Source organism: Salvelinus sp. IW2-2015, linkage group LG9, assembly GCF_002910315.2.
Source record: "Salvelinus sp. IW2-2015 linkage group LG9, ASM291031v2, whole genome shotgun sequence".
NCBI lineage: Eukaryota > Metazoa > Chordata > Actinopteri > Salmoniformes > Salmonidae > Salvelinus > Salvelinus sp. IW2-2015.
Genome location: NC_036849.1, coordinates 3430246 through 3457690, shown reverse-complemented (window position 1 = coordinate 3457690; position 27445 = coordinate 3430246). Strand labels below are relative to the sequence as shown.

Here is a 27445-nt window from a genome sequence, read left to right as displayed (position 1 = left end):
GTGTCAACGGGGTGACTGATTGGCAGGACCCCGGCTTTGCATAGATATGAGCCATGAAGGATAGGTGGTGTTATGCCACTACTGCTAATAGAGACATGTGTGCTGGTGCGTATATGTGCTTGTGAGTGTGTATGTGTGTGTGTGTGAAAGCTGTGTGTATGTGCGTGTGTCCATGTGTGTCCGCACAGACATGCATGCTCGTAGTCATACCCAGGCACACCCACCTACACACGTGTGTTTATATAGATTAAAATGCATATTACACATACATTACAATATGCATACATTGTACAGTACATACTAGAGGTCGACCGATTAATCGGAATGGCCGATTAATTAGGGCCGATTTCAAGTTTTCATAACAATCGGAAATCTTTTTTTTCCTCTTTTTTTCCCACCTTTATTTAAGAGTCATAAGAGTCGCTCTAACCACCTGCCTCACGAGGAGCCCGCCTGTTACGCGAATGCAGTAAGAAGCCAAGGTAAGTTGCTATCTAGCAGTAAACTTATCTTATAAAAAATCAATCAATCAATCATAATCACTAGTTATAACTATACATAGGTGATGATATTACTAGTTTATCTAGCGTGTCCTGCATTGCATACAATCGATGCAGTGCGCATTTGCGAAAAAGGACTGTCGTTGCTCCAACGTGTACCTAACCATAAACATCAATGCCTTTCTTAAAATCAATACACAGAAGTATATATTTTTAAACCTGCATATTTAGCTAAAGGAAATCGAGATTAGCAGGCAATATTAACCAGGTGAAATTGTGTCACTTCTCTTGCGTTCATTGCACGCAGAGTCAGGATATATGCACCATTTTGGGCCGCCTGGCTCATTGCGAACTAATTTGCCCGAATTTTACGTAACTATGACATATCTTTGAAGGTTGTGCAATGTAACAGGAATATTTAGACTTATGGAACGGTTCCGTATTTCACTGAAAGAATAAATGTTTTGTTTTCGAGATGATAGTTTCCGGATTCGACCATATTAATGACCTAAGGCTCGTATTTCTGTGTGTTATGTTATAATTAAGTCTATGATTTGATAGAGCAGTCTGACTGAGCGATGGTAGGCACCAGCAGGCTCGTAAGCATTCATTCAAACAGCACTTTCGTGCGTTTTGCCAGCAGCTCTTTGCAATGCTTCAAGCATTGCGCTGTTAATGACTTCAAGCCTATCAACTCCCGAGATTACGCTGGTGTAACCGATGTGAAATGGCTAGCTAGTTATCGGGGTGCGCGCTAATAGCGTTTCAAACGTCACTCGCTCTGAGACTTGGAGTAGTTGTTCCCCTTGCTCTGCATGGGTAACACTGCTTCGATGGTGACTGTTGTCAATGTGATCCTGGTTCGAGCCCAGGTAGCGGCGAGGAGAGGGATGGAAGCTATACTGTTACACTGGCAATACTAAAGTGCCTATTAAGAACATCCAATAGTCAAAGGTTAATGAAATACAAATCGTATAGAGAGAAATAGTCCTATAATTCCTATAATAACTACAACCTAAAACTTCTTACCTGGGAATATTGAAGACTCATGTTAAAAGGAACCACCAGCTTTCATATGTTCTAATGTTCTGAGCAAGGAACTTAAACGTTAGCTTTCTTACATGGCACTTTGCACTTTTTCTTTTCTCCAACACTTTGTTTTTTGCATTATTTAAACCAAATTTAACATGTTTCGTTATTTATTTGAGGCTAAATTGATTTTATTGATGTATTATATTAAGTTAAAATAAGTGTTCATTCAGTATTGTTGTAATTGTCATTATTACAAATAAATAAAAAATTTAAAAAATCGTCCGATTAATCGGTATCGGCTTTTTTGGTCCTCCAATAATCGGTATCGGCGTTGAAAAATCATAATCGGTCGACCTTTACTTTGTACAGCCGTTAGCGATGATGCTAATGACAACCTTCTGCTAGCAGATATGGAAAAGCTTTCCCAAAAACCTTCTCAATTAAATGTGAACTACAAAGTAACCTGTGCCTACCTGGCAGAATGATATCATGATTATTTGCATCAATTCAGTGGCCATTTCCTTTGAAAACTATGCAATCACATGAGCGCTACAAAAACATCGCTAACCAAACAACGGTCTCTTGCTGGTGCGCACTTGGATTAAAGGGTAGCCTAACTACACCTCAAAGCCACATTTCTTCTATTTTTCCCAGACCTCAAAAGTCTCCTGATGTGGTTTAAGCATGGTTGTGGACTTAGAAAATGCTTTTATATTTAAAAAGTGTGATTTTGAGAGCAAAAAACGTTATCATCATTTTGCTATCGGGAGCCTGGACAAATGAAACGGAGAAAACGGTATTTGAGAAAAAACTAAATGGAATCAGGCAAAAAATGTAAAGGGCCCTATGTTAGGCTTTATCAATATAAGACAGCTACTGTAGGCCTACATACATGACACCTAAATTGCAACACATACACACACATCCACTCATACAATCCTTCATAGATTGCTTCTATCTAACCAGTCGTTAAATGGTAATAGTTGTGTGAGGTAAACGCTATCAGATATGTGAGGGCAGAAGTCATTATGTTGTCTTCCTTCGGAGTGGATTTCACTACAATTTTAATCCAGTTATAGTATGATAAGAGGTCTATATACGAGGTAGCAACACTGTCCCACTGGACATTCCTTCCCGTTCCTGTGGCAGTACTGTTGCATGCTGGTAGTTGTGTAAGTGTTGTCCAAGGCGGAGTAGTCCAGTGATTATTTGTCTGTGATGACTTCTCAGACTTTGTTTAACAGACACAGAGGTGTGTGGGTGCAGCATGTGTATTGCACACACTACCGATCAAAAGTTTTAGAACACCTACTCATTCAAGGGTGTTTCTTTATTTTGTACTATTTTCTACATTATAGAATAATAGTTTAAGACATCAAAACTATGAAATAACACACATGGAATCATGTAGCAACCAAAAAAGTGTTAAATCAAAATATATTTCAGATTTTAGATTCTTCCAAGTAGCCACCCTTTGCCTTGATGACAGCTTTGCACACTTGGCATTCTCTCAACCAGATTCATGAGGTAGTCACCTGGAATGCATTTCAATTAACAAGTGTGCCTTCTTAAAAGTTAATTTGTGGAATTTCTTATCTTCTTAATGCGTTTGAGCCAATCAGTTGTGTTGTGACAAGGTAGGGGTGGTATACAGAAGATAGCCCTATTTGGTAAAAAACTATGTCCATATTATGGCAAGAACAGCTCAAATAAGCAAAGAGAAACGACAGTCCATCATTACTTTAAAACATGAAGGTCAGTCAATACGGAAAATGTCAAGAATTTTGAAAGTTTCTTCAAGTGCAGTCGCAAAAACCATCAAGCGCTATGATGAAACTGGCTCTCATGAGGACCACCACAGGAATGGAAGACCCAGAGTTACCTCTGCTGCAGATGAGAAGTTCATTAGAGTTACCAACCTCAGAAATTGCAGCCCAAATAAATGCTCAACAGACACATCTCAACATCAACTGATCAGAGGAGACTGCGTGAATCAGGCCTTCATGGTCGAATTGCTGCAAAGAAACCACTACTAAAGGACACCAATAAAAAGAAGAGACTTGCTTGGGCCAAGATACACGAGTAATGGACATTAGACCGGTGGAAATGTGTCCTTTGGTCTTGAGTCTAAATTTGAGATATTTGGTTCCGACCGCCGTGTCTTTGTGAGACGCGGTGTGGGTGAACGGATGATCTCTGCATGTGTATTTCCCACCGTAAAGCATGGAGGAGGTGTGATGGTGCTTTGCTGGTGACACGGTCTGTAATGTTTTTGAATTCAAGGCACACTTAACCAGCATGGCTACCACACCCTTCTGCAGCGATACGCCATCCCATCTGGTTTGGGCTTAGTGCAACTATCATTTGTTTTTCAACAGGAAGGGCTATTTTACCAAAAAGGAGAGTGATGGAGTGCTCCATCAGATGACCTGGCCTCCACAATCCCCTGACCTCAACCAAATTGAGATGGTTTGGGATCAGACCGCAGAGTGAAGGAAAAGCAGCCAACAAGTGCTCAGCATATGTGGGAACTCCTTCAAGATGGTTGGAAAAGCATTTCAGGTGAAGCTGGTTGTGATCAAGGCTAAGGGTGGCTATTTGAAGAATCTCAAATATAAAATATATTGTGATTTGAACACTTTTTTGGTTACTACATGATATGTGTTATTTCATATTTTTGATGTCTTCACTATTATTCTACAATGTAGAAAATAGTACAAATTAAAAAAAACGTTGAATGTGTGTGTGTGTTTGCTGTGTTTGTGTGTGGGTCACGTGTGAGAGTTATGGTGTTTGGGTGCTTCTGGCTCGTTGTTGATAATTAAGCTGCTGTAATTAAGTCGTTTGGGACACTTGCCCATTAGAAGCCTTCCCCCTGTAGACCTCCTTGCTAAATTACTAGTTCCCTCGTATAATTTCCCCACACTGCTAATGTCTGGCGTAATTACACTCCGTTTTCACACACCATAAGCGCCTGGGCTTGCTCGCTCGCTCGCACGCACGCACACACAGAGACAGACACACACACACAGGAGACAGACACACACACACAGGAGACAGACACACACAGGAGACAGACAGAGACCCCAATATGGCTAGAGAACTTAACTGTCCAAAGAATAACGCTCACAGTAGGCCTAATGGCTTCCCTGCCGAACATGATCCTAAGTAGCAGCACATCACATCATTTTGAACAAACAAAATACGTAACCGAATCACAGAGACGACTTTCTGCTAAACCTGTATCACTGATAGCAGTGTAGAAACAGCACTTCCCCTATCACATGGCTAATCTCATATTGGGCTTGGCATGTTTACAGAAACAAATTTTCCTCAACGCTGATTCTATTAGATCCATCCTTATGACTCCCATGTTCCCTGGGAGAGAAGGTTGTGAATTATGTGTGTCTATGATAGAACAGTTCTGTGAACAGTTGCTGTGGCCTCACATGCACCTTACAGCCCCTTTACAGTCAAGTTTTACCCACACTGTGAACAATGTCAACTGTAGGTTTGCTTTGTTATAAAAAATGGTTCATCCAGACGTAGTCATCCTGAGTCAAAAGGATGAGGATGGGGTAACATAGGAGGGGTTAACACAAGCACACCTCCATCCTAGGGTTAAACCAGGCTGCCAACAGGGGGTTAACACCTCCATCCTAGGGTTAAACCAGGTTGCCAACAGGGGGTTAACACCTCCATCTAGGGTTAAACCAGCTGCCAACAGGAGGTTTAACACCTCCATCACCTCCATCCTAGGGTTAAACCAGGCTGCCAACAGGGGGTTAATACAACCACACCTCCATCCTAGGGTTAAACCAGGTTGCCAACAGGGGGTTAACCACCTCCATCACTCCATCCTAGGGTTAAACCAGGTTGCCAACAGGGGGTTAACACAACCACACCTCCATCCTAGGGTTAAACCAGGTTGCCAACAGGGGGTTAACACCTCCATCACCTCCATCCTAGGGTTAAACCAGGCTGCCAACAGGGGGTTAATACAACCACACCTCCATCTCTAGGGTTAAACCAGGCTGCCAACAGGGGGTTAACACCTCCATCACCTCCATCCTAGGGTTAAACCAGGTTGCCAACAGGGGGTTAAACACCTCCACACCTCCATCCTAGGGTTAAACCAGGTTGCCAAACAGGGGGTTAACACCTCCATCACTCCATCCTAGGGTTAAACCAGGTTGCCAACAGGGGGTTAACACACCTCCTCACCTCCATCCTAGGGTTAACCAGGTTGCCAAAGGTTAACACCAGCCACACCTCCATCCTAGGGTTAAACCAGGTTGCCAAACAGGGGGTTAACACAGCCACACCTCCATCCTAGGGTTAAACAGGTTGCCAACAGGGGGTTAACAAGCCACACCTCCATCCTAGGGTTAAACCAGGTTGCCAACAGGGGTTAACACCTCCATCACTCCATCCTAGGGTTAAACCAGGTTGCCAACAGGGGGTTAACACCTCCATCACCTCCATCCTAGGTTAAACCAGGTTGCCAACAGGGGGTTAACACCTCCATCACCTCCATCCTAGGGTTAAACCAGGTTGCCAACAGGGGGTTAACACCTCCATCACCTCCATCCTAGGGTTAACCAGGTTGCCAACAGGGGGTTAACACCTCCATCCCTCCATCCTAGGGTTAAACCAGGTTGCCAACAGGGGGTTAACACAGCCACACCTCCATCCTAGGGTTAAACCAGGTTGCAACAGGGGTTAACACTCCATCACCTCCATCCTAGGGTTAAACCAGGTTGCCAACAGGGGTTAATACAACCACACCTCCATCCTAGGGTTAAACCAGGTTGCCAACAGGGGTTAACACCTCCATCACCTCCATCCTAGGGTTAAAACCAGGCTGCCAACAGGGGGTTAACACCTCCATCACCTCCATCCTAGGGTTAAACCAGGTTGCCAACAGGGGGTTAACACCTCCATACCTCCATCCTAGGGTTAAACCAGGCTGCCAACAGGGGGTTAAACACAACCACACTCCATCCTAGGGTTAAACCAGGTTGCCAACAGGGGGTTAACACCTCCATCACTCCATCCTAGGGTTAAACCAGGTTGCCAACAGGGGGTTAACACCTCCATCACCTCCATCCTAGGGTTAAACCAGGTTGCCAACAGGGGGTTAACACCTCCATCACCTCCATCCTAGGGTTAAACCAGGTTGCCAACAGGGGGTTAATACAACCACACCTCCATCCTAGGGTTAAACCAGGTTGCCAACAGGGGGTTAACACCTCCATCACCTCCATCCTAGGGTTAAACCAGGCTTGCCAACAGGGGGTTAACACCTCCATCACCTCCATCCTAGGGTTAAACCAGGTTGCCAACAGGGGTTAACACCTCCATCACCTCCATCCTAGGGTTAAACCAGGCTGCCAACAGGGGGTTAACACTCCATCACCTCCATCCTAGGGTTAAACCAGGCTGCCAACAGGGGGTTAACACCTCCATCACCTCCATCCTAGGGTTAAACCAGGTTGCCAACAGGGGGTTAACACCTCCATCACCTCCATCCTAGGGTTAAACCAGGCTGCCAACAGGGGGTTAAACACAACCACACCTCCACCCTAGGATAAACCAGGTTGCCAACAGGGGTTAACACAGCCACACCTCCATCCTAGGGTTAAACCAGGTTGCCAACAGGGGGTTAACACCTCCATCCTAGGGTTAACCAGGTTGCCAACAGGAGGTTAATACAACCACACCTCCATCCTAGGGTTAAACCGGGTTGCCAACAGGGGTTGTTAACACCTCCATCACCTCCATCCTAGGGTTAAACCAGGTTGCCAACAGGGGGTTAACACCTCCATCACCTCCATCCTAGGGTTAAACCAGGTTGCCAACAGAGCGTAAGGGGTAGCGTCACAAGAGTTATTTCACATATTTCAGACAGATAAAAGATAAGACCATATTTACTATACAGAGGAGATCAAAGGAACCACAGACTGAAGAGGAGAGCTTAGCTCACCACAGGACCTCAAAACACAGCTAAGAGGCTTACAGAGGACAGGTACAGTATCAGGCATATCAATCGCTTTCTGACCTCTGTCTGCTTCTAAGCAGTAGAAGCAAAATATGTTTTGTTCAGTTGTCATCAGAACTCACACTGCCCACTGGCTATACCTAAATGTAAAATGTTACCGTTGTTTTTTAACAGGCTAGCTGTCCTTTAGGACTTGACACATCCTCAACAGTGTTGACCTTGTTAACTACCACATCATGAGGGTGATGAGGATGACCTTTCATTAGTGGGTCAAGATGGGTTAAGTGCTACACTGCTAGCAATACACAAAGTCCGAAAGTCTATGATTCAATTACGTGTTTTGTTGGTTCAAAATTATGTGATGTGCTGCTACTACATAGGATCATATTCAGGTTGACACGGGAGTGAAAATTCATTCTTCCCGTCTTGTCCTGTCCAATTTTCCCCCCTAAATATCCTGATCCTGCAACAGTTCTAGAACCCTGGAAGTTTCCTGTCCCATCCCGATAAAAATCACTCCCGACCCGTGCTCTTTTTTACGCGCAGAAATCAATATGCTTTCCATCCGCAACATTTTGGAACAGTTGGTGCATATAGTATGATGGCATTTTGTGACGTTTTCCGTTTTGGTCCTCGGCAAAGGTTTTATCGGCTGTTTGTCCACACCAAAAAATGTCTTCAGGCAAGCCGAAGTTCAGAGCCGACGTGTAGGCCCCTTCGTCGGTCACTGGTTTAACAGTAGGGATTCCCACAAACACTGCTCCCAACTTTTAACATGTTAGGCACAAACTAAATTTAAGGAGCACCAGAAAGAAATTGATTTGTGATATAGTTTAGGTTTACATTAGGCCTACATGAATCCTACCTTTAAAGCACATCTCATGAGTAGCAGACTCTTTTCCTTTCTTCCTGTGCCAATCAAATTAGCCTTAACCTACTGTCAAGTTACAGTACCAGATTTTTTGCTAGCTAGGTGACATGACTGAACAACGTTGTTGGTTATCAAACCAAAAATGAGCGACACAGGATTATTTTAAAATGGCCCGCGACATGGTTTGTGAAATTATATCAAATGCGTGCAAATCCCGATAGAAAGTTTAAAAAAAAATCTCTGGTAATATGGGTCATATTGTTTTTACCGCTTACACTAGAGACAAGCCGTTTTCTTTGCTGTAAAGCTGTAAACATGCCCGTCGCGAAACGGTGCTCCATATTCCCTCTCTGACACTCAGAGGCTGCATGTCAGTCAACTTGCAAAGTCTACTCTGGGCCTGTGCTCTTGGTTATAACAGGCGATGAAACGATACAATCTATCAACATGGCTTGCTTTGCGCCGCGCGCTTCCAATGTAACAAATGTACAACTCTAACAACAGAAGACTCATCAGGGTCTGCATCCCCGCTCGCCATCACTGCTAAATTCTATTTCAAAAACTGATGGAGGAATAGATGTACATGAAGAGTGGGCAGAGAGAAGCAGTGAGAGTGGGCTGGTAGGGGATGGGGCTGGGGCTGGCTGATTACAGCTGCCACATGTGATGTGGGCATGAAAGTGAAGTAGATAGTGAAGTGGACCCGTGCATTCAAGAGACTAGTGGCTGTTGCTTCAATTCAACTGAATGTATAAACCAAACTGAGTTTATAAACATTCTCTAACAGGCGCCAGCGGGTTCTTTCAATCTGTAGGGCTGAAAAATGTGGTAGTATCATATGAAACGGTACTACGGTATTCCAAGATGTTGGTATCATGATGTTTTGGTACCGTGATATTACCGTGGTACCGTGCAACACTAGTCTGTACTGGTCAAGAGGAAAGCACCATTTTCATAGCCTCTCTGCCTTGCCTTGTTCACCTTTCGGGGCGGCAGGTAGCCTGGCGGGTAGGAGCGTTGGGCCAGTAACTGAAAGGTTGCTGGATCGTATCCCCGAGCTGACAATGTAAAAATCTGCCGTTCTGACTCTGAGCAAGGCAGTTAACCCGCTGTTCTCCGGGCGCCGATGATGTGGATGCCGATTAAGGCAGCCCCCCGCTCCTCTCTGATTCCGAGGGGTTGGGTTAAATGTGGAAGACACAGCCTCTCACCCTCAGCTCCAACTCATCTGCAACCACTAACCAGCCAGGACATTGTGTTCTGAACTGGAAAGTCTAGGCTACAGGTCAACATAGCTCTCAGAGAAGTACTAGGCTGAAATGCTACTGGGTACAGGACTGTGTGACTTACTGCTAATGATTACTAATGATGTAGCATGTTTCCCAAATGGCACCCTGTTTCCTACATAGTGCACTACTTTTGATCAGAGGCCCATAGGGCTCTGGATAATAGTAGTGTGCTATTTAGGGAATAGGGTGCCATTTGGGATGCCTATTGTACTGTATGTAGGTTGCTTTGCACCTGTGGTCTTGCTGCTGTTTACTTGTGGAACCAAATGCTATTTGAAATTCACATCACCTTCACAGAGTCACAGAGTGAGCGCAGTAAGTGCTTAAATAAAAGGGTCTCAGACGCATTGAGTTCACTACACAAGTTGGTAGTGTTCAGCGGAATTGGCTAAGGAAGATAAAAGGGGTAGAGGGGGTGTAAATGAATGATTTTCTGCATCTAGACCAAAACCAAATTAGAGCGGCTTCACTGCAGTCAGATTGGACGTCTTAATATAAAAATAATACACTACCGTTCAAAAGTTTGGGTTCACTTAGAAATGTCCTTGTTTTTGAAAGAAAAGCACATTTTTTGTCCATTAAAATACCATCAAATTGATCAGAAATACAGTGTAGACATTGTTAATGCTGGAAACGGCAGATTTTGAATGGAATATCTACATAGGCGTACAGAGGCCCATTATCAGCAACCCTCACTCCTATGTTCCAATGGCACGTTGTGTTAGCTAATCCAAGTGTGTCATTATAAAAGGCTAATTGATCATTAAAAAACCCTTTTGCAATTATGTTAGCACAGCTGAAAACTGTTGTAATGATTAAAGAAGTGAAGAGTGAAGAGGTGACTGGGATTTTATTTATTTTATTGAACCTTTATTTAACTAGCGCACATAGAAGAGATATTTATTTAATATTTATTTTACTAGGCAAGTCAGTTAAGAACAAATTCTTATTTAAAATGACGGCCTAGGAACAGTGGGTTAACTGCCTTGCTCAGGGGCAGAACGACAGATTAGATCTTGCAACCTTTCGGTTACTAGTCCAATGCTCTAACCACTAAGCTACCTGCCGCCGGGATGCTGGCCTTCTAGGCAGAGTTGCAAAGAAAAAGCCATATCTCAGACTGGCCAATAAAAAGAGAAGATTAAGATGGGCAAAAGAACACAGACACTGGACAGAGGAACTCTGCCTAGAAGGCCAGCATCCCGGAGTTGACTCTTCACAGCTGACGTTGAGATGGGTGTTTTGCGGGTACTATTTAATGAAGCTGCCCGTTGAGGAGTTGAGGCGTCTGTTTCTCAAATTAGACACTCTAATGCACTTGTGCTCTTGCTCAGTTGTGCACCAGATCTTACCACTGCTCTTTCGATTGTGGTTAGAGCCAGTTTGCGCTGTTCCGTGAAGGGAGTAGTACACAGCGTTTCTTGACAATTCCTCGCATGGAATAGCCTTCATTTCTCAGAACAAGAATAGACTGATGAGTTTCAGAAGAAAGTTATTTGTTTCTGGACATTTTGAGCCTGTAATCGAACCTAGACCGCTGCGCCACTCGGGAGCCAACATTTTAAGGGCACGGCATAGTCTGTCCCAAATGGAACCCTATGCCCTATATAGTGCACTACTTCCCTATGGGCAGTGGTCAAAAATAGTGCATACATAGGGGATTGGGTGCCATTGGGACGCAATAGTGTCATCTCTGTTAGGGCCCTTCCTTGACCAGCTATAGTTTCACAGGGGCTATTATGCAACCCAATGCCACATGAGGCACCGAATCAAGAAATTACATTACATAACGTAGCCTAGGCCTAATGTAGAGCGTTCAGTCAGCCCCAGGGGCAGCCAAGTGGAAAACAGGGTACTCCACTCTAAAGTTTCTAAAACGGTTAAAATAATGTCTGAGTATAACAGAACTGATATGGCAGGCGAAACCCCGAGGACAAACCATCCCAAAAAGAAAAATGTTCAGCCTACCACTGTTTCCAATGTATGTCATGTTTATTATGAGGCAAAATCCTCCCAGATTGCAGTTCCTAGGGCTTCCACTAGATGTCAACAGTCTTTAGAAAGAGTTTCAGGCTTTTTTTTTTTTTTTATGAGCTAGAATTTGTAGTTTTTCTAAGTGAGGTGACTGTGACATTTTGGCTGTAGTGTTATCATGCGTGTGGATGAGAACGCGTTCTTTGTTGTTTATCTCCGGTAAAGACAATAACGATTCTCCGTCTTAAATTTTATCATTTATTTACGTATTAGGGTACCTGAGGTTTGATTATAAACGTTGTTTGACTTGTTTGGAGAAGTTTATTGGTAACGTTTGGGATTCATTTTGTATGCATTTTGAAGGAGGGAAACTGGTGGATTATTGAATGAAGCGCGCCAGCTAAACAGAGTTTTTGGGGACATAATGAAGGACTTTATCGAACAAAAGGACCATTTGTGATGTAGCTGGGACCTTTTGGAGTGCCAACAGAAGAAGATCTTCAAAGGCATTTATTATATCGCTATTTCTGACTTTCGTGGAGCACCTGCCTGGTTGAAAAATGTTTTTCATGCTTTTGTATGCGGGGCGCTGTCCTCAGATAATTGCATGGTTTGCTTTCGCCGTAAAGCCTTTTTGAAATTTGACACAGCGGCTGGATTAACAAGAAGTGAAGCTTTATTTTGATGTATGACATGTATTTTCATGAATGTTAAATATTTATATATCTGTCATTTGAATTTGGCGCTCTGCAATTTCACCGGATGTTGTCGAGGTGGGTCGCTAGGGGAACGCCTGCGCCAGAAAGGTTAATCAGAACAACAGTTTTCAGCTGTGATAACATAATTGCAAAAGGGTTTTCTAATGATCAATTAGCCTTTTAAAATGAGAAACTTGGATTAACTAACACAACGTGCCATTGGAACACAGGAGTGTTGGTTGCTGATAATGGGCCTCAGTAGGCCTATGTAGATATTCCATTAAAAAAATCTGCAGTTTCCAGCTACAATAGTCATTTACAACATTAACAATGTCTACACTGTATTTCTGATCAGTTTATTTGTAATGGACAATTTTTTTACATTTTCTTTCAAAAACAAGGACATTTCGAAGTAACCCCAAACTTTTGAACGGTAGTGTAGATATATAATAATAATAATAAAAAAACAAATTAGGCCTAAACATCAGTTCTATTTAAGGATCACATCCTAAGAAACCATAGTTCAACAACCACATGCAGGTCAGTTCATCTCTCAGAGCAGAGTTTACAGTGTGCACTGTAAAAGGTATCTATTCTATATTTTGGTGTTCTACTATGCATGTTAGTATCCCAAACAGATTTCCCTTTGGAGATTAACAGAGTATAATCTCATTTTGCTGCTTGAATCCCATGCACCCGTCTGTGACTGACACATTTTATTACTAAGAACTGAGAAAGGCACCGACCATCTGTTTTATTGAACCTTTATTTAACTAGACAAGTCAGTTAACAACAAATTCTTATTTACAATGACGGCCTACACCGGTCAAACCTGGACGAATTGTGCGCCGCCCTATGGGACTCCCAATCACGGCCGGTTGTGATACAGCTTGGATTTGAACCCGTGTGTCTGTAGTGACGCCTCTTGCACTGAGGAGCAGTGCCTTAGACCGCTGCGCCACTCGGGAGCCAACATTTTAAGGGCACAGCATAGTCTGTCCCAAATGGCACCCTATACCCTATATAGTGCACTACTTCCCTATGGGCAGTGGTCAAAAATAGTGCATACATAGGGGATTGGGTGCCATTGGGACGCAATAGTGTCATCTCTGTTAGGGGATCAAACTGTGACTGGAAGAGGCATACAGATCGACAACAGGGCCCTTCCTTGACCAGCTATAGTTTCACAGGGGCTATTATGCAACCCAATGCCACGAGGCACCGAATCAAGAAATTACATTACATAACGTAGCCTAGGCCTAATGTAGAGCGTTCAGTCAGCCCCAGGGGCAGCCAAGTGGATAACAGGGTACTCCACCATGAACAGGGAGAAAGAGAAGATTGTGTGTGTACGGTGTGTGTGTGTGTGTGTTTCAGTGTGTCTGTCAGTGTGTGTATGAGTGTGTAGCCTACGGTGTGGGAAATAGGGTGTCCTTCTCTTCTGCCCTGAGAGAGCCTGTCTAAGAGGAGGACTAAGGTATTCTAGCAACCTGAAAGGACAAATGCGTGTAGCTACTATACACAGAAAAAGACAGAAAGAGCCTTGTGTGAATAGAGGTGTTGCTACTCATTATAATACAGGAGGCACTTTGAGAGGCTCGCTTTAAATAAAGACCAAGCCATGTCACTCCACTCCTCTCCACTCGCCCCATTCCGCCTCGCTCCCCCTGCCCCCTCATTTAGATTCAGGGGAGGAATTTAAGGCCTGGGTTTAGAAAGAGAAAGAGTATGATTTTTATTTTTTAAAGAGAGGGATAAAGAGATGTAGAGGGATAGAGAGAGAGAGGCTCAAAGACCTCTCTGATGAGGATAGGCTACCCGTCCTGTTGGTGGATGACGCATAGAGCTGTGGGTTGGCAGCGCACTAGATTGCAGCCTGCCATAAAAGAAGGGACAGTGTCTGACAGACCAACCAACCTGCACATGTCCTCTATGCCATTGCTTTTGTCCATTGTATGGATTTTTTTACCCTTGATTAATGTTGTTCCTGATTGTCCCATTGACAATCTTGATGATTATTATTTCAATTATGTTAATATTGTAAATTAATCACTTCATCTCCAAAGTATGATTTGGCAATATGCACATTGTTACGGGATGGAGAGAGAGATATTTAACATAGAATAGACTTATGGCAGCACAGCATCATTCACTTCCTAGTTTTTCACTTATCATGCTGTGCACAAGTGACGCTGCCTGCCATTATATTGGCCCACTTAGCCTATTTCAGGTCCACGTTTGGTTTACTGAGCCGTGCCACCATGCACGCACTCACACAAACAGACACACACAATTCCCTGGGGGTCTCTGTCCTAGTCACGCCAATCAATAGTCCCTGTGCATTTCCAATACGGTTTCACATCGGTAGAGCTGCAGCAGTTGGAACACTGGAACTCTCTTCTGAGAGATGTGCACCATGCACTCTGGGAGTTAAGAGTTCACGTCAACGAGTGAAGAAGAAGTCATCCTGACCTAGGCTAAGGGACATTATGCATTCTTTCTCTGCCTACACTTGGGCTAAGGTTTTATTATGGATGTATTTGGATTTCATTAAGTTAGCCTAAATTCATGAGAATCCTAAATATAGGCCAAACATCAACCTACTTTATACTCTTGATTCTTTAATCTGGTACAGATTCTCTTCATGGGATAGAAACACTATGAATAAGTAGAGACAAGCTAAGCAGAGATTTAACACCAAAAATACATTTGAAATAAGATGATTGTAAAGGCTTTAAAACGCCACTATTACAGTCAACATGTGTATTAAGTTAGTGGCGACTAAATGTCACCATCTGCAAACAGCAGCCCAATAAAGAACAAATGGAAAATAATAACACTTCCTTTCGAAGCAAAAGTTTGCATTCCAGACAGTGGCTTACCACTAAGGGTTTAAAACGACAGTCTATAGTATCAAGGAAGAGAGAGAATTTTAAAAAAGATTGAAAGAGAGAAATAGGTATAGATAAAATGCCCGCTGTTCCAATATTGGGCAACGCAAGGCGGGTCCTTTTCTACAGACGCCAACGCGAAATATATACTGGCAAACATAGAATTCAATGTAGAAATGGTTGAGCTAAGATGATCCTTTTCCAAATGGATTTTATATTGTTCTTTGGCATAGCCATTCTCCATAGTAGGACGCAAGGTGCATAGTAGGCCTAATCGATAAGGCGCATGTCAACCACCATGCAGCTTGAATCCATACAGCACATTCAGTAGCAGCAATCGCTTCCAGCTAAAGTGAGTCAGGTAAGGTGGTTAAAGAGAGTTGTCTAGGTGGTATTGTAACAAGGCAGCAAGTCCAGCTCGTTCTACACAGGTGCATTCTAGAATTCCTTTGTGACGTCCACCTGATGTTCCAACCACCTCGCCCAGACTAGACCGCATCACTTACTCACTTAAGTGATAATGCCAGAGAAGCCGGTGTTTGGAGGATATAGTGGCACGGGTGTTGTTAGGAGGATGCCAATATATCCTCCAAACACCGGCTTCGAGAGCATTATCATTTTTATACAATGGGTTACCAAAATATTTAAACAATGATTGACAAATTTTCATAAATTTTTTAATTGTATTAATTTATTCATACTATTTCATCCTTCCACAAAATATAGTCCCGACACAAATCTAGGGTTACTACCCAAGCCGGTTGGTCGTTCGTTCTATCGGTTCGGTTGCCAGAGACGCGACTCAGTTGTTCAGTCTTTTTGTTCTGCATCTATGGACGCGACCCAGTTGTTCGTTCTAAATGTTCCATTGCCATACTGGCTGGCAACGTTCTTACGATTAACTTACAGTCATGTCGAAAAGTGCAGCCAGAATAACAGCAACGTATCCACATTTGCATTTGTTAAAGCTGTTTTCTAGTGGCATTTATTTGGATACATCCATAACAATGAGCTAATGAGGCACGATTTCGACTGGCATTGAGAAAATGCTCACTCGTCAGGACACTGTTGCTCAGAGGAGGTAGTCAACAACACAGCTTACACAATCACCTCAAACTGCAGCAAGAAAGACAACAAACTAGTTGCACTTCATTTCGTTTGACCTTTTTTCAATTTACATTTCTTTGTACAGTGCCTTCGGAAACTATTCACATCCCTTGATTTTTTCCACATTTTGTTATTTTACAGCCTTATTCTAAAATGGATTCAATAGTTTTTTCCCTCGTCAATATACACACAATACCCCATAAAGCAAAAATGGGTTTTTAGAAATTTAAGCAAATGTATTACAAATAAAAAACTGAAATATCACCATTACATAAGTATTCAGACCCTTTACTCAGTACTTTGTTAAAGCACCTTTGGCAACAATTACAGCCTTGAGTCTTCTTTGGTATGACACTACAAGATTGGCACACCTGTATTTGAGTTTCTCCCATTCTTCTCTGCAGATCCTTCCAAGCTCTGTCAGGTTGGATGGGGAGCGTTGCTGCAGGTCTCTCCAGGGATGTTCGATTGGGTTCAAGTTTGGCCTCTGGCTGGGCAACTCAAGGACATTCAGAGACTTGTTCCGAAGCCACTCATGCGTTGTCTTGGCAGTGTGCTTAGGGTCGTTGTCCTGTTGGAAGGTGAACCGTTGCCCCCAGTCGGAGGTCCCTAGCGCTCTGGAGCAAGTTCTAATCAAGGATCTCTGTACTTGCTCCGTTCATCTTTGCCTCGATCCTGACTAGTCTCCCAGTCCCTGCCGCTGAAAAACATCCCCACAGCATGATGCTACCACCACCTTGCTTCACCATGGGGATGGTGCCAGGTTTCCTCAAGACGTGACGCTTGGCATTCAGGCCAAAGAGTTCAATCTTGGTTTCATCAGACCAGAGAATCTTGTTTCTCATGGTCCCGAGAGTCTTTAGGTGCCTTTTTACAAACTCCAAGCGGGTTGTCATGTGCCTTTTACTGGGGAGTGGCTTCCGTCTAGCCACTCTACCATAAAGGCCTGATTGGTAGAGTGCTGCAGAGATGGTTGTCTTTCTGGAAGGTTCTCCCATCTCCACAGAGGAACTCTAGAACTCTGTCAGAGTGACCATCGGGTTGTTGGTCACCTCCCTGACCAAGGCCCTTCTGCCCTAGGAAGAGTCTTGGTGCTTTCAAACTTCTTTCATTTAAGAATGATGGAGGCCACTGTGTTCTTGGGGACCTTCAATGTTACAGAAATGTTTTGGTACCCTTCCCCAGATCTGTGCATCAACACAATCTGTGCCTCTCAGAGCTCTATGAACAATTGCTTCTACCTCATGGCTTGGTTTTTGCTCTGACATGCACTGTCAACTGTGGGACCTTATATAGACAGGTGTGTGCCTTTCCAAATCATGTCCAATTAATTGAATTTACCACAGGTGGGCTCCAATAAGGTTGTAGAAACATCTCAAGGATGGATCAAAGGAAACAGGATGCACCTGAGCTCAATTTCAAGTCTCATAGCAAAGGGTCTGAATACTTATGTAAATAAGGTATTTCTGTTTTTATGCATTTTCTAAAAACCTTTGTTCGCTTTGTCTTTATGGGTTATTGTGTGTAGATTGCCAATCAATTTCAGAATAAGGCTGTAACGTAACAAAATGTGGAAAAAGTCAAGGGGTCTGAATACTTCCCGAAGGCACTGTATATATCCATAAAAATTATGCTAGCTAATTCTTGACTTCAACTGGCTGAGAAATTCTGCCTGCCTTTTTGTCTCGTCCCGACACTTTCATTACTATGGGACAGCTGGAGATCGAATTTGAATACTGAAACAATGTTGCAAATGTCGGAGAGACAGACTGCAAGGTTTATAAAAATCTCTGCTGTTGAAAACTAAATGTTAGTCTAAAAGAAAATTGAGATCATGTCTAGATGATTTTTAAAGTGGAGATCAAGTTTATAACTTGCCTGGCTGGGCTGATGAGACAGTGGATTGCGGAGTCAGATGGAACAGAGTAAATAGGCATTTTAACGTCATAGATTTAGCCGGTGGTACCTTGTGGAATAGACACTGGCTGAAATGCAGTTTTAACCAATCAGCATTCAGGATTAGACCCACCCGTTGTATAATCTCCAATAATCACGTATGATGCAGACAAAACCACACAAGTCTCATCACTGACTGTTCCGACTAGCCACAGCGTCAACTACTCCCAGTAAAACTGTTATTTGTTTGTAGGCCCACGGATCAATAGTCCCGCGGAGCTTTTGTAGGCACGCGGATCAATTTTGCCCTGCCCCCGCTCCCAAATAAGAACAATCCAAAAATGTTTTGGGTGGGGTTATTAGGTCGGGGTCTTAACTTAATGTTGAGAGTTAGAATAGTAGAATACACAAGGTACAATTTATAAATGTTGTTTTGCATCAGCATTTCTTCTCATGTTATGCCAGTCACTGACAGTCACTCAATTAGCTCATGTCAGCTAACAATTTTTTAAATAGGTAAGTTAGTCTAGCCAGCTATCTAAACTTGTAATAATCATGGGCCAACATTTCTCTCCACCCTTTGGCAAAATTAGCAGAATTGCAGGGAATTCGATATATAAAAAAATAATGTATCTCTGCCCCATGGCAAAATGTGTAGAATTGCAGCAAACTTGATTTAAAACTGCAACATGTTCTGTACGTCCAATGGCAAAATGAGTAGAATTGCATGAAATTCTCTCTTCTTTCCCGCTGTAAAAAAGGTGGCCACTAAAATGTTCTTCTCGCAAGGTGGGGGGCCGTCTGTGAGTATGGATGTGGGTACACAGACCCGCAAGCCACTGCAGACCCTCATGATGAGTTCAGATTTGTTGTGGCCCCCACCCCCACTGCCCATCCCTGCTATAGTTAGTTACTCACTCACCCACTCTGACTTCTGACGCAAACCACTGAGGCTAGTCACTGACTGACTGCTGTCAGTTACAGCTACTGTATCCCCAGAATCAACTGTTGTGTTCACATATCCCCTACATGGGGTGGCAGGTAGCCTAGTGGTTAGAGCGTTGGGTCAGTAACTGAAAGGTTGCTAGATCGAATCCCCGAGCTGACAAGGTAGAAATGTCGTTCTGCCCCTGAACAAGGCAGTTAACCCATTGTTCCTAGGCTGTCATTGTAAATAAGAATTTGTTCTTAACTGACTTGCCTAGTTAAATAAAAAACATCAGCTGTTCACACAACCCCAGCATCAGCTGTTCACACAATCCCAGCATCAGCTGTTCACACAACCCCAGCATCAGCTGTTCACACAATCCCAGCATCAGCTGTTCACACAATCCCAGCATCAGCTGTTCACACAAACCCCAGCATCAGCTGTTCACACAACCCCAGCATCAGCTGTTCACACAAACCCCAGCATCAGCTGTTCACACAACCCCAGCATCAGCTGTTCACACAATCCCAGCATCAGCTGTTCACACAATCCCAGCATCAGCTGTTCACACAATCCCAGCATCAGCTGTTCACATAACCCCAGCACCAACCCCATACTGCACTTCAGATAAACCTGCATGCTCCAGGCAGGAGGCAGCACTCCACCCAACTGTGATGTGAACACTTCACCCCACCACACGCAGTCCCGGTAAAAATAACTTCAATAGGCTGTTCCCCTTCCTCTGTGTGCTCGCATTGTGTGTGTCTGTCTGTTTCCCTGTCTGTGTGTTACATTAAAAAAATATTAATAAATGCGGAGCAATCAAATTACTGCTAAGATTAGAAAATTGCCATTTATTTGGTGCTCATCTCAAATCTTATTTGCCTGCTGTACAGATGTAGGATGTTAATTTGATCACACTTTCGCAGAAGAACTTTCCTGCAGTGCAGGACATTTAAAGTGTGTCGTGCAGTGGTCACCAACCTTTTCTAAGTCAAAATCACTTTCTGAGTCAAAATGCAAGCCGAAATGTACTGCTGAGATTTTTAACCATGACTTAGACAAATGTAAGCCTACGCAACATTAACCTACTAAAAACAGTACTGTATCAATGAGGTTTGTGCAGTAAGACCAATATATTAGCACCTTATATTGGCTTTGCTTGAATTGCCCTGCCAATGCATTGTTGTTCAGAGAATTTATTTTTTTTATATGTAAAGATTTGAGCTAGGCTATATGATCACTTCGGTAATATATCCGTTGTTGTATTACTTGTGAGGCACAGCTGAGTGAGCATACATTTAAATACTTTACTGGGCTGATGGTGCCTGCATCTGATGGTCAGTCTCAGCGGAGGGAGAGAGCAGCAGACTGAGGGTTCGCCTCTCAACGTCCCTCCGTTCTCCCTTTCCTCCGCTGACCAAAAAGGGTCACCGTCTTCCAGCTAATGGCGAAACTCGAGTCGCACCGCATTATTCCTGCCTCATGCACAAATTCATGTTGTTACTCCTATGAACAGAGAAAGTGAAATATTCCCCGATACTAATAAAGACCCAAGCCTCTAATGATAACAACGCAAGCCTATAGATACACTTTCCTTGTCATTCCTTACCGCCTCAGTGTTGGAAGAACGCACATTTTAATAGCCTAGAAAAGTGTTGAATAGATTTTTTTGACAGTGTTGAGTAAGAAGTTAAACAACAACATCATAAAAACAGCAGCACTTTGCTGTGTTCGTTGACAGTCTCTCTAGTCATGGGTTTTAAAAGGTTTGAAATCTCACAGTATAAACTTTGCTGTAGCTTTCTTTTAAGCCTGGCTCGCTACTGCAGACATGTTAATCTGAGCCATCCGATTGGCCACCTGTAGGCCTATAGTGCACTTGATTTGCTCTCCGGGCCTGCCGGGAAGGCAGAGTTTGTACCTTCAGACACATGAAATTATTCAAAAATGGGAAAACTTTGCCAATCTGGTGCGCAGGGCAGCTGAATCGGATGCACCTACAGGCAACAGCACGAGACAAAAACAAAACAAAAAGGAAAGCAAGGCTTTATCATAGTTGTTTTTTACAGAACTGTTTGGCAATTGACTAGAAATGCCTTGGAAATTGACCAGTCGATCAGGATCGACCAGTTGGTGACCACTGTTCCAGTGCATTTGAGGTTTAAAAAAGGCTTCTGAAGTTTGTAATTTGATTTACCCTTACAAATAATGTATCAGCCCTACAAAAATGAACATTAATTACAATTCACATAATAATTAACATATCCAGCAAACTGGCTCAAATGAAAATCCTACACCTGTATGCTTCTAGTTGTCTGACTTGATGACTTGAGGGAGTGTGGCTGGCACAATTACCGTATAACCGTGTAACTGACGGTTTTGGATGAAGACCGTCATCAAAATAAAATAACAGTCATAACCGTTTAGAAAACGTTGTTTTTTGTTGTTGTTGTGTGGAACGCACAACTGACTGAAGACGGGACGCCCGGGCGTTTGTGCTGTTGAGTCCGTTTCTGAGGTAACATGGACTCTACAACGTGATGAAACTTTGTTGCACCTTGCTGAAACAAGCAAGGTGTTTTAGCAAACCAATCTTTGCTTGCCTAGGCAATGCCTCCCTGCAGCAGCAGCACATACAGTCAGGCGCGGAAGAGAAGAGAAAATGTCTTTAAAATATATATTTATTTTCTTTAAAATTGTTTTGGTTTTGTTATCAGAATGGAAATTACGATGACCACGGTTATTTGGTAGACCAATAACTGTCATCCAAAATGCCATGCCTGTCACAGCCCTATTGGCCCATAGGATGAGGAGCAGCTGCCATGTGCACCGCTTGTTATTATATAACAGGCGCATCCACTTAATTGATTTGGAACCCATGACCACTTCAAGCACTGTACTAGATGGCATGTGTGTGTGTGTGTTTGATGTAGTTAGAGATAGGATGAGAACTAGCCAGGAATAACTGTGTTTTTTCCATGATGACAGCAAAACACAAGCACACACACACACGGCGATCAGGTGATTGATTTAATCATGACAAACTTATCTGTGTGTGTGTGCGTGTGCGTGTGTGTGTAAATCACAGTTCTACACTGCCAAAGTAGTTGTTTGGTATCTTTGTGGTCCAGACTGGGCATATGGTTGACAGAACAGCAGGTTTGGTACATCTGAAACAGCTTGACCACAAAATTAGGCTACACTGCCTCCCTTCATATTGAGTATTTTCAGCATATGGCATTATCACACACTTGGCACTGACTGAGTGAGCAAGGACACTGACTGAGCGGCAACCTCCAAAGCTGCCATAGGCGTATATATCCCAAAAGCACAACAAATGTACTACTGCTATGTCCTAGTTCTGTGTCAACTGAGCGATTCATTTAATATTTTAGGATAAAAAATAAAAATAAAAATTAATGCATACATACAAATGTCCCATATTTTGGCAAGGATGTTATTGTGAGATTAAATGGATGTTCTTCGGGCACTAACGTTAGCTAGTCCAATCCTCTACTATCATTCCAGTATTTACACTGCATAGGATTTGTCCACTAGACTGTTGTTCTAAACGTGGGTAACCCTTAGGATTGTTAGGAACGTGCCAGGCTGAACACTAAAGTATAGTCAATTAACAAATCCAGTCATTTAATTTACTTGATATATTAGCTAGCATCATTCGTTTTTTTACAACAAAGCAGAGACTTACTACTGCTTAGAAAAGCTGGTCCTCTTTGAAAATTAGTCGTGATGACAGTAACGTTAGCTAGCTATTGTAAACAATGCCAAACTGTGCCAACTTGTAGGCCTACCCACAAACGTCGTGATTTTGGGTAAGGACATGTTCTACATAATAACGTGGCTAGCCTAGCTGTAGCAGGTTGCAGTCTTTGCATCCTTTCCCACGGGTGTCATTTCGCGAATAAATCTCAACTAACCATGTGCACAAACTAGATTAGAGTCAGGAAATCAAGTAACTTACCAAAATACACAGTCTTGTCACACTTGGGGCACTTTGAAGCCATGTTGCGATGATTTTTTTTTATCGACGAATGATCAAAGAAAGTGGTGTTCACAAAGTGCTCGTCCTGTCTCACTGAAGCTCGAGCGTCTCCTCACTGCGCCTCATTTGCATAAAACCCGCCTCTCGAGCCTCACTTCTTTGGTCCAGCGCGCGGTCAGTCACCGATCCGGCGGGAGTCGGTAGAGCACGGTGATGTCTACGGAGTGGGACGGGAGCGCTCAGCCACTGACTCAACCACCCACTTTCTCCTATCCTTTTCCTTTTTTTTTTCTCAACTCGGCGAGTAGGCAGTGTTTGTTTGATTCACAATGCGCTCTTTCACTGAAGATGAGTAGGAATTTCTACTGGCGTGCATGATAATGGCAGACGTTGACATTTGAAATCAGTTATCTGGCTGATTGAATGGCCATGGAGAGAGATGGGGGCTAATATAATCATTTATTTCATGACCAGTGCCTTGACATTTGACGGTTCAATGTAAACTCCACACTGAAAAACATGTTATAGGGAGAGGAGGGAAACACACACACACACACACACACACTGTGCACATGGGTCACATTCTGCAGGTCCCAGCCCAAGAACGGGGACACACACAAACACACATTCTCCAGAAGCTATTTCCCAGAGCTTTGTGAGTTTCCCAGAATATTAGTACCACTAGTTCATCTTATCTCTGAGCTCACTATTTTTAATAGCCTCCTTGTTCCAACCATCAGGCTGTCTCGCTGCTGAGTGTCTGTCTCACTGGCTGGCTGTCGCAGGTGACTGTGTGTGTGTGTGCCACAGAAAACATGACTTCATTACTAGTCAGTCACCTCCCTCACTTTGCTGTGGTTGCAGCCAGGTGTGTGTTCAGCTCATTCAGCTGCAGTACAGAATCTGGCTCAGCGCAGGACGATCAGCAGAAAGGAGAGAAGAGGGTTGGAGAAAGAGAGAAGGGAAATTGAGGGGAAGGAGATTTACAGTTTTTCTCAATCACTTTGGTAAATTTTTTGAAACAATCTTAACATTCTCTAAACTGTAAGTGCAATTGTCACAACTGTTTGATGAGACATCACAACTCTATTGCATGTCTGCAAAATGTAGTAACTCCCACAAAACATTTAAAACATGCTTCAAAACCTAGTTATTGTGTCAGTAAATTGGCCAATGCCACCAAAATTAAACGCTTTTTTTAATCATCGTGTGAGCCTTTGCCACTATGTGCGCAACTGGTTGAAGGTAAGTCAGGTGCAGGAGAGCAGAGATGGGTGATAACAGGCGCACTTTATTCATGCCCAAGGAAAACAGCGATACCGCTTAAAGTACACTAACGGTACAATAAACAAAACACACGGGTCAAACACATACCCAGCGCAAACCAGCCTGATGCGAACCACACGTAACAAACAAACAATTCCACACACAGAAATGGGGGGAACAGAGGGTAATATACATTTAGTCAGATGAGGGAATGTGAACCAGGTGTGCGGAAAACCAAGACAAAACAAATGGAAAATGAAAGGTGGAGCGGCGATGGCTAGAAGACCGGTGACGTCGACCGCCGAACGCCGCCCGAACAAGGAGAGGGACCAACTTCGGCGGAGGTCGTGACAGCCTTACTGATCAACATTTTTAGATGTTTTTTCACCAAATTTCAGTTTTGTTCTACTTTTTTGTTGACACTGACTGCTTACTGTACTATACCAGAATGTCAGTTTTGTCTAGCTAAATGCTATTGTGTTATCACACTGAGCTTTTTAGATACCGATTTCAACAGTAGGGAAAAGTTTACTGGGAAATGTCAATACTGAGGAACACAGAAAAATGATATGCACATTTGTATGTATACAGTACATTTATTGTTTGTAGCAATGTGTTACATGTAAACAGAAAATTCACAGTTGCATGTCCATTTTTTTATATTTCTTACATGTAAAGTCATATATAGTGAACAGAAAATTTGCCACAAAATGACATCCATGCCAAAAAAAAACAAATGCAACAGTGAAAAAACCTGCGGTAGTTCTGTAAAAAAAATTATATTGTACCTCCTCACAGTACGTAACACTACAAGTTCCCATCTTCTTGGTGGACATCCTGTCGCTTTTGTTGGTCTGGCCAGAGATTTTCATCAACATCACATCTGATGTTTTCCCTTGCGATGCACTGGGGGAAAAATGTCCTTGCGTGGCGCAACCGTCCCCTGCAGTGATCGCCTGTGATGTCCTCACAAACAGCATTCATGGCATCTAACAGAGACATCTGATCTTGTGCCCGATAGTCTTATACTTTCCACCTCCATGCTGAACAAACCTCTTTTATCAGATTCAGGAACGGGGAGGATGGTGGAAGGACCTCCATTGTTATCCTTTCATACGCAGCAAATCATTCCCTAACAATGTTGGTTCGGTGGAAGCTGACATTGCCCCACACAATTACATAATTTGGCAAATCTGGTCTATCTAAACCTCTTTGATGTTCTGGTGTTAGGTCTCTGTAAAGTGTATTTAGGAAGGCCAGGAGAAGTTGGGTGTTATCGGGCCCAATGTGTGGAATATGTTTGCTCACACCATTCTCAGAAATGGCAGAGCACATTGTAATATTGCCCCCACGTTGGCCTGGTGTGCCAATTGTGGCTTAGTGTCCAATGAGATTGCGGCCACGTCCCCTGCCTTTGGCCAGATTGAACCCAGCCTCGTCCACAAAAAACAAGAATGTGGGTCATTTCATGTCCTTCCAGCTCCATTATTCTCTATATAGTAACACAGAAAATAGAAAGTTAGTTTTGCATAGCCTATTCTAGAATCAGACAGTTCAGTAAAGTAGAAATGTTTTCTGTTCTTATGGGTATCTACAACTTCAAGAAGTATATACAGGCATCATTGAAGTACAGTAAAACTCCCTGTACTATATACCATGTGCACACCAATGGTTTACCTGGACATACTTGTACCACAGTTCCTACCCGGACATACTGGTACCACAGCTCCTTCATTCTGTCACTATTCCTCTCAAATGGCACCTTGTAGAATTGTTTCATAGTCATTAATTTTTTTTTCAAATCTCTGTCACATTCTGTTAAAGGTCCCCAAAGCACACACATCCCTGGGTGGCTCCTCTTTTCAGTTCGCTGCAGCTAGCAACTGGAACGAGCTGCAACAAACAGTCAAACTGGACAGTTTTATCTCAATCTCTTCATTCAAAGACGCAATCATGGACACTCTTACTGACAGTTGTGGCTGCTTTGTGTGATGTATTGTTGTCTCTACCGTCTTGCCCTTTGTGCTGTTGTCTGTACCCAATAATGTTTGTACCATGTTTTGTGCTGCTACCATGTTGTGTTGCTGCCATGTTGTTGTTATGTTGTGTCGCTACCATGCTGTGTTGTCATATGTTGCTGCCTTGCTATGATGTTGTCTTAGGTCTCTCTTTATGTAGTGTTGTGTTGTCTCTCTTGTTGTGATGTGTGTTTTGTCCTATATTTATATTGTATTTATTTATTTTAATCCCAGGCCCCTGTCCCCGCAGGAGGCCTTTTGCCTTTTGGTAGGCAGTCATTGTAAATAAGAATTTGTTCTTAACTGACTTGCCTAGATAAATAAAAGTTAAATAAAAAAAATTATAAATTAAAATCTCTCTTAGCCTGATGGAGTTGTTGGCTATGACCATGTTGCAAGGCATCAGACCAGGCATCAGAAAATTATTCTGATCTGCTACTTGCTTCAGAGTTTAGACCTCGACACTAGCCTTGTCGCAGATCTGTTTGTACTGTTTGTAACCAATGACCTAGTAGTTGGCTATACGGCACAAACAGATCTGGGACCAGGCTACTAAACCACTGCCACTTACATTTTGACACTATCTCAGACAACATATGGTCCCACTCTACATAGTGCTCTGATTATAGTGTTCCATTTTGAGTGTTTTTGTAACACTTCGTAGTGTAGGAAATCAACACTGCATTAAACTTGCCATTGTTACTCAAATTTAACAATATGGGGTAAGTAATACTCACAGTGTCATTTCTATTCAACGCTAGTGTTAATCTAGAGTCAACTCCTACTAGTGGTATGCAAAAACACTGTTACAGTAAGTGATTTTGGGTGTTATTTTAGCACTATATGGTGTGAAGCCTAATTTGCATATGGTGCCTTTTCTTTTCAAGTGAATTGTAGAGTTACCGCCAATAACTGTATTTGTTAGTGACAGAGAGATAGTTGTTGAATTCTTGCCTTTTAAAAGCCTG

At 42.9% G+C, this 27445-nt stretch overlaps 1 protein-coding gene across 1 annotated transcript in view; it reads right to left on the bottom strand.

Moving 5' to 3' along the window:
* The window catches only part of crip2 (cysteine-rich protein 2), a 57683-nt gene extending 34371 nt beyond the window's left edge, over positions 1 to 23312 (bottom strand). Inside the window, exon 1 of the mRNA XM_023993998.2 lies at positions 23173 to 23312. Coding sequence (XP_023849766.1) covers positions 23173 to 23215 — 43 coding nt within the window. The 5' untranslated portion in view covers positions 23216 to 23312. The remainder of the gene's footprint in view (positions 1 to 23172) is intronic.
* Positions 23313 to 27445: the final 4133 nt, after the last annotated feature.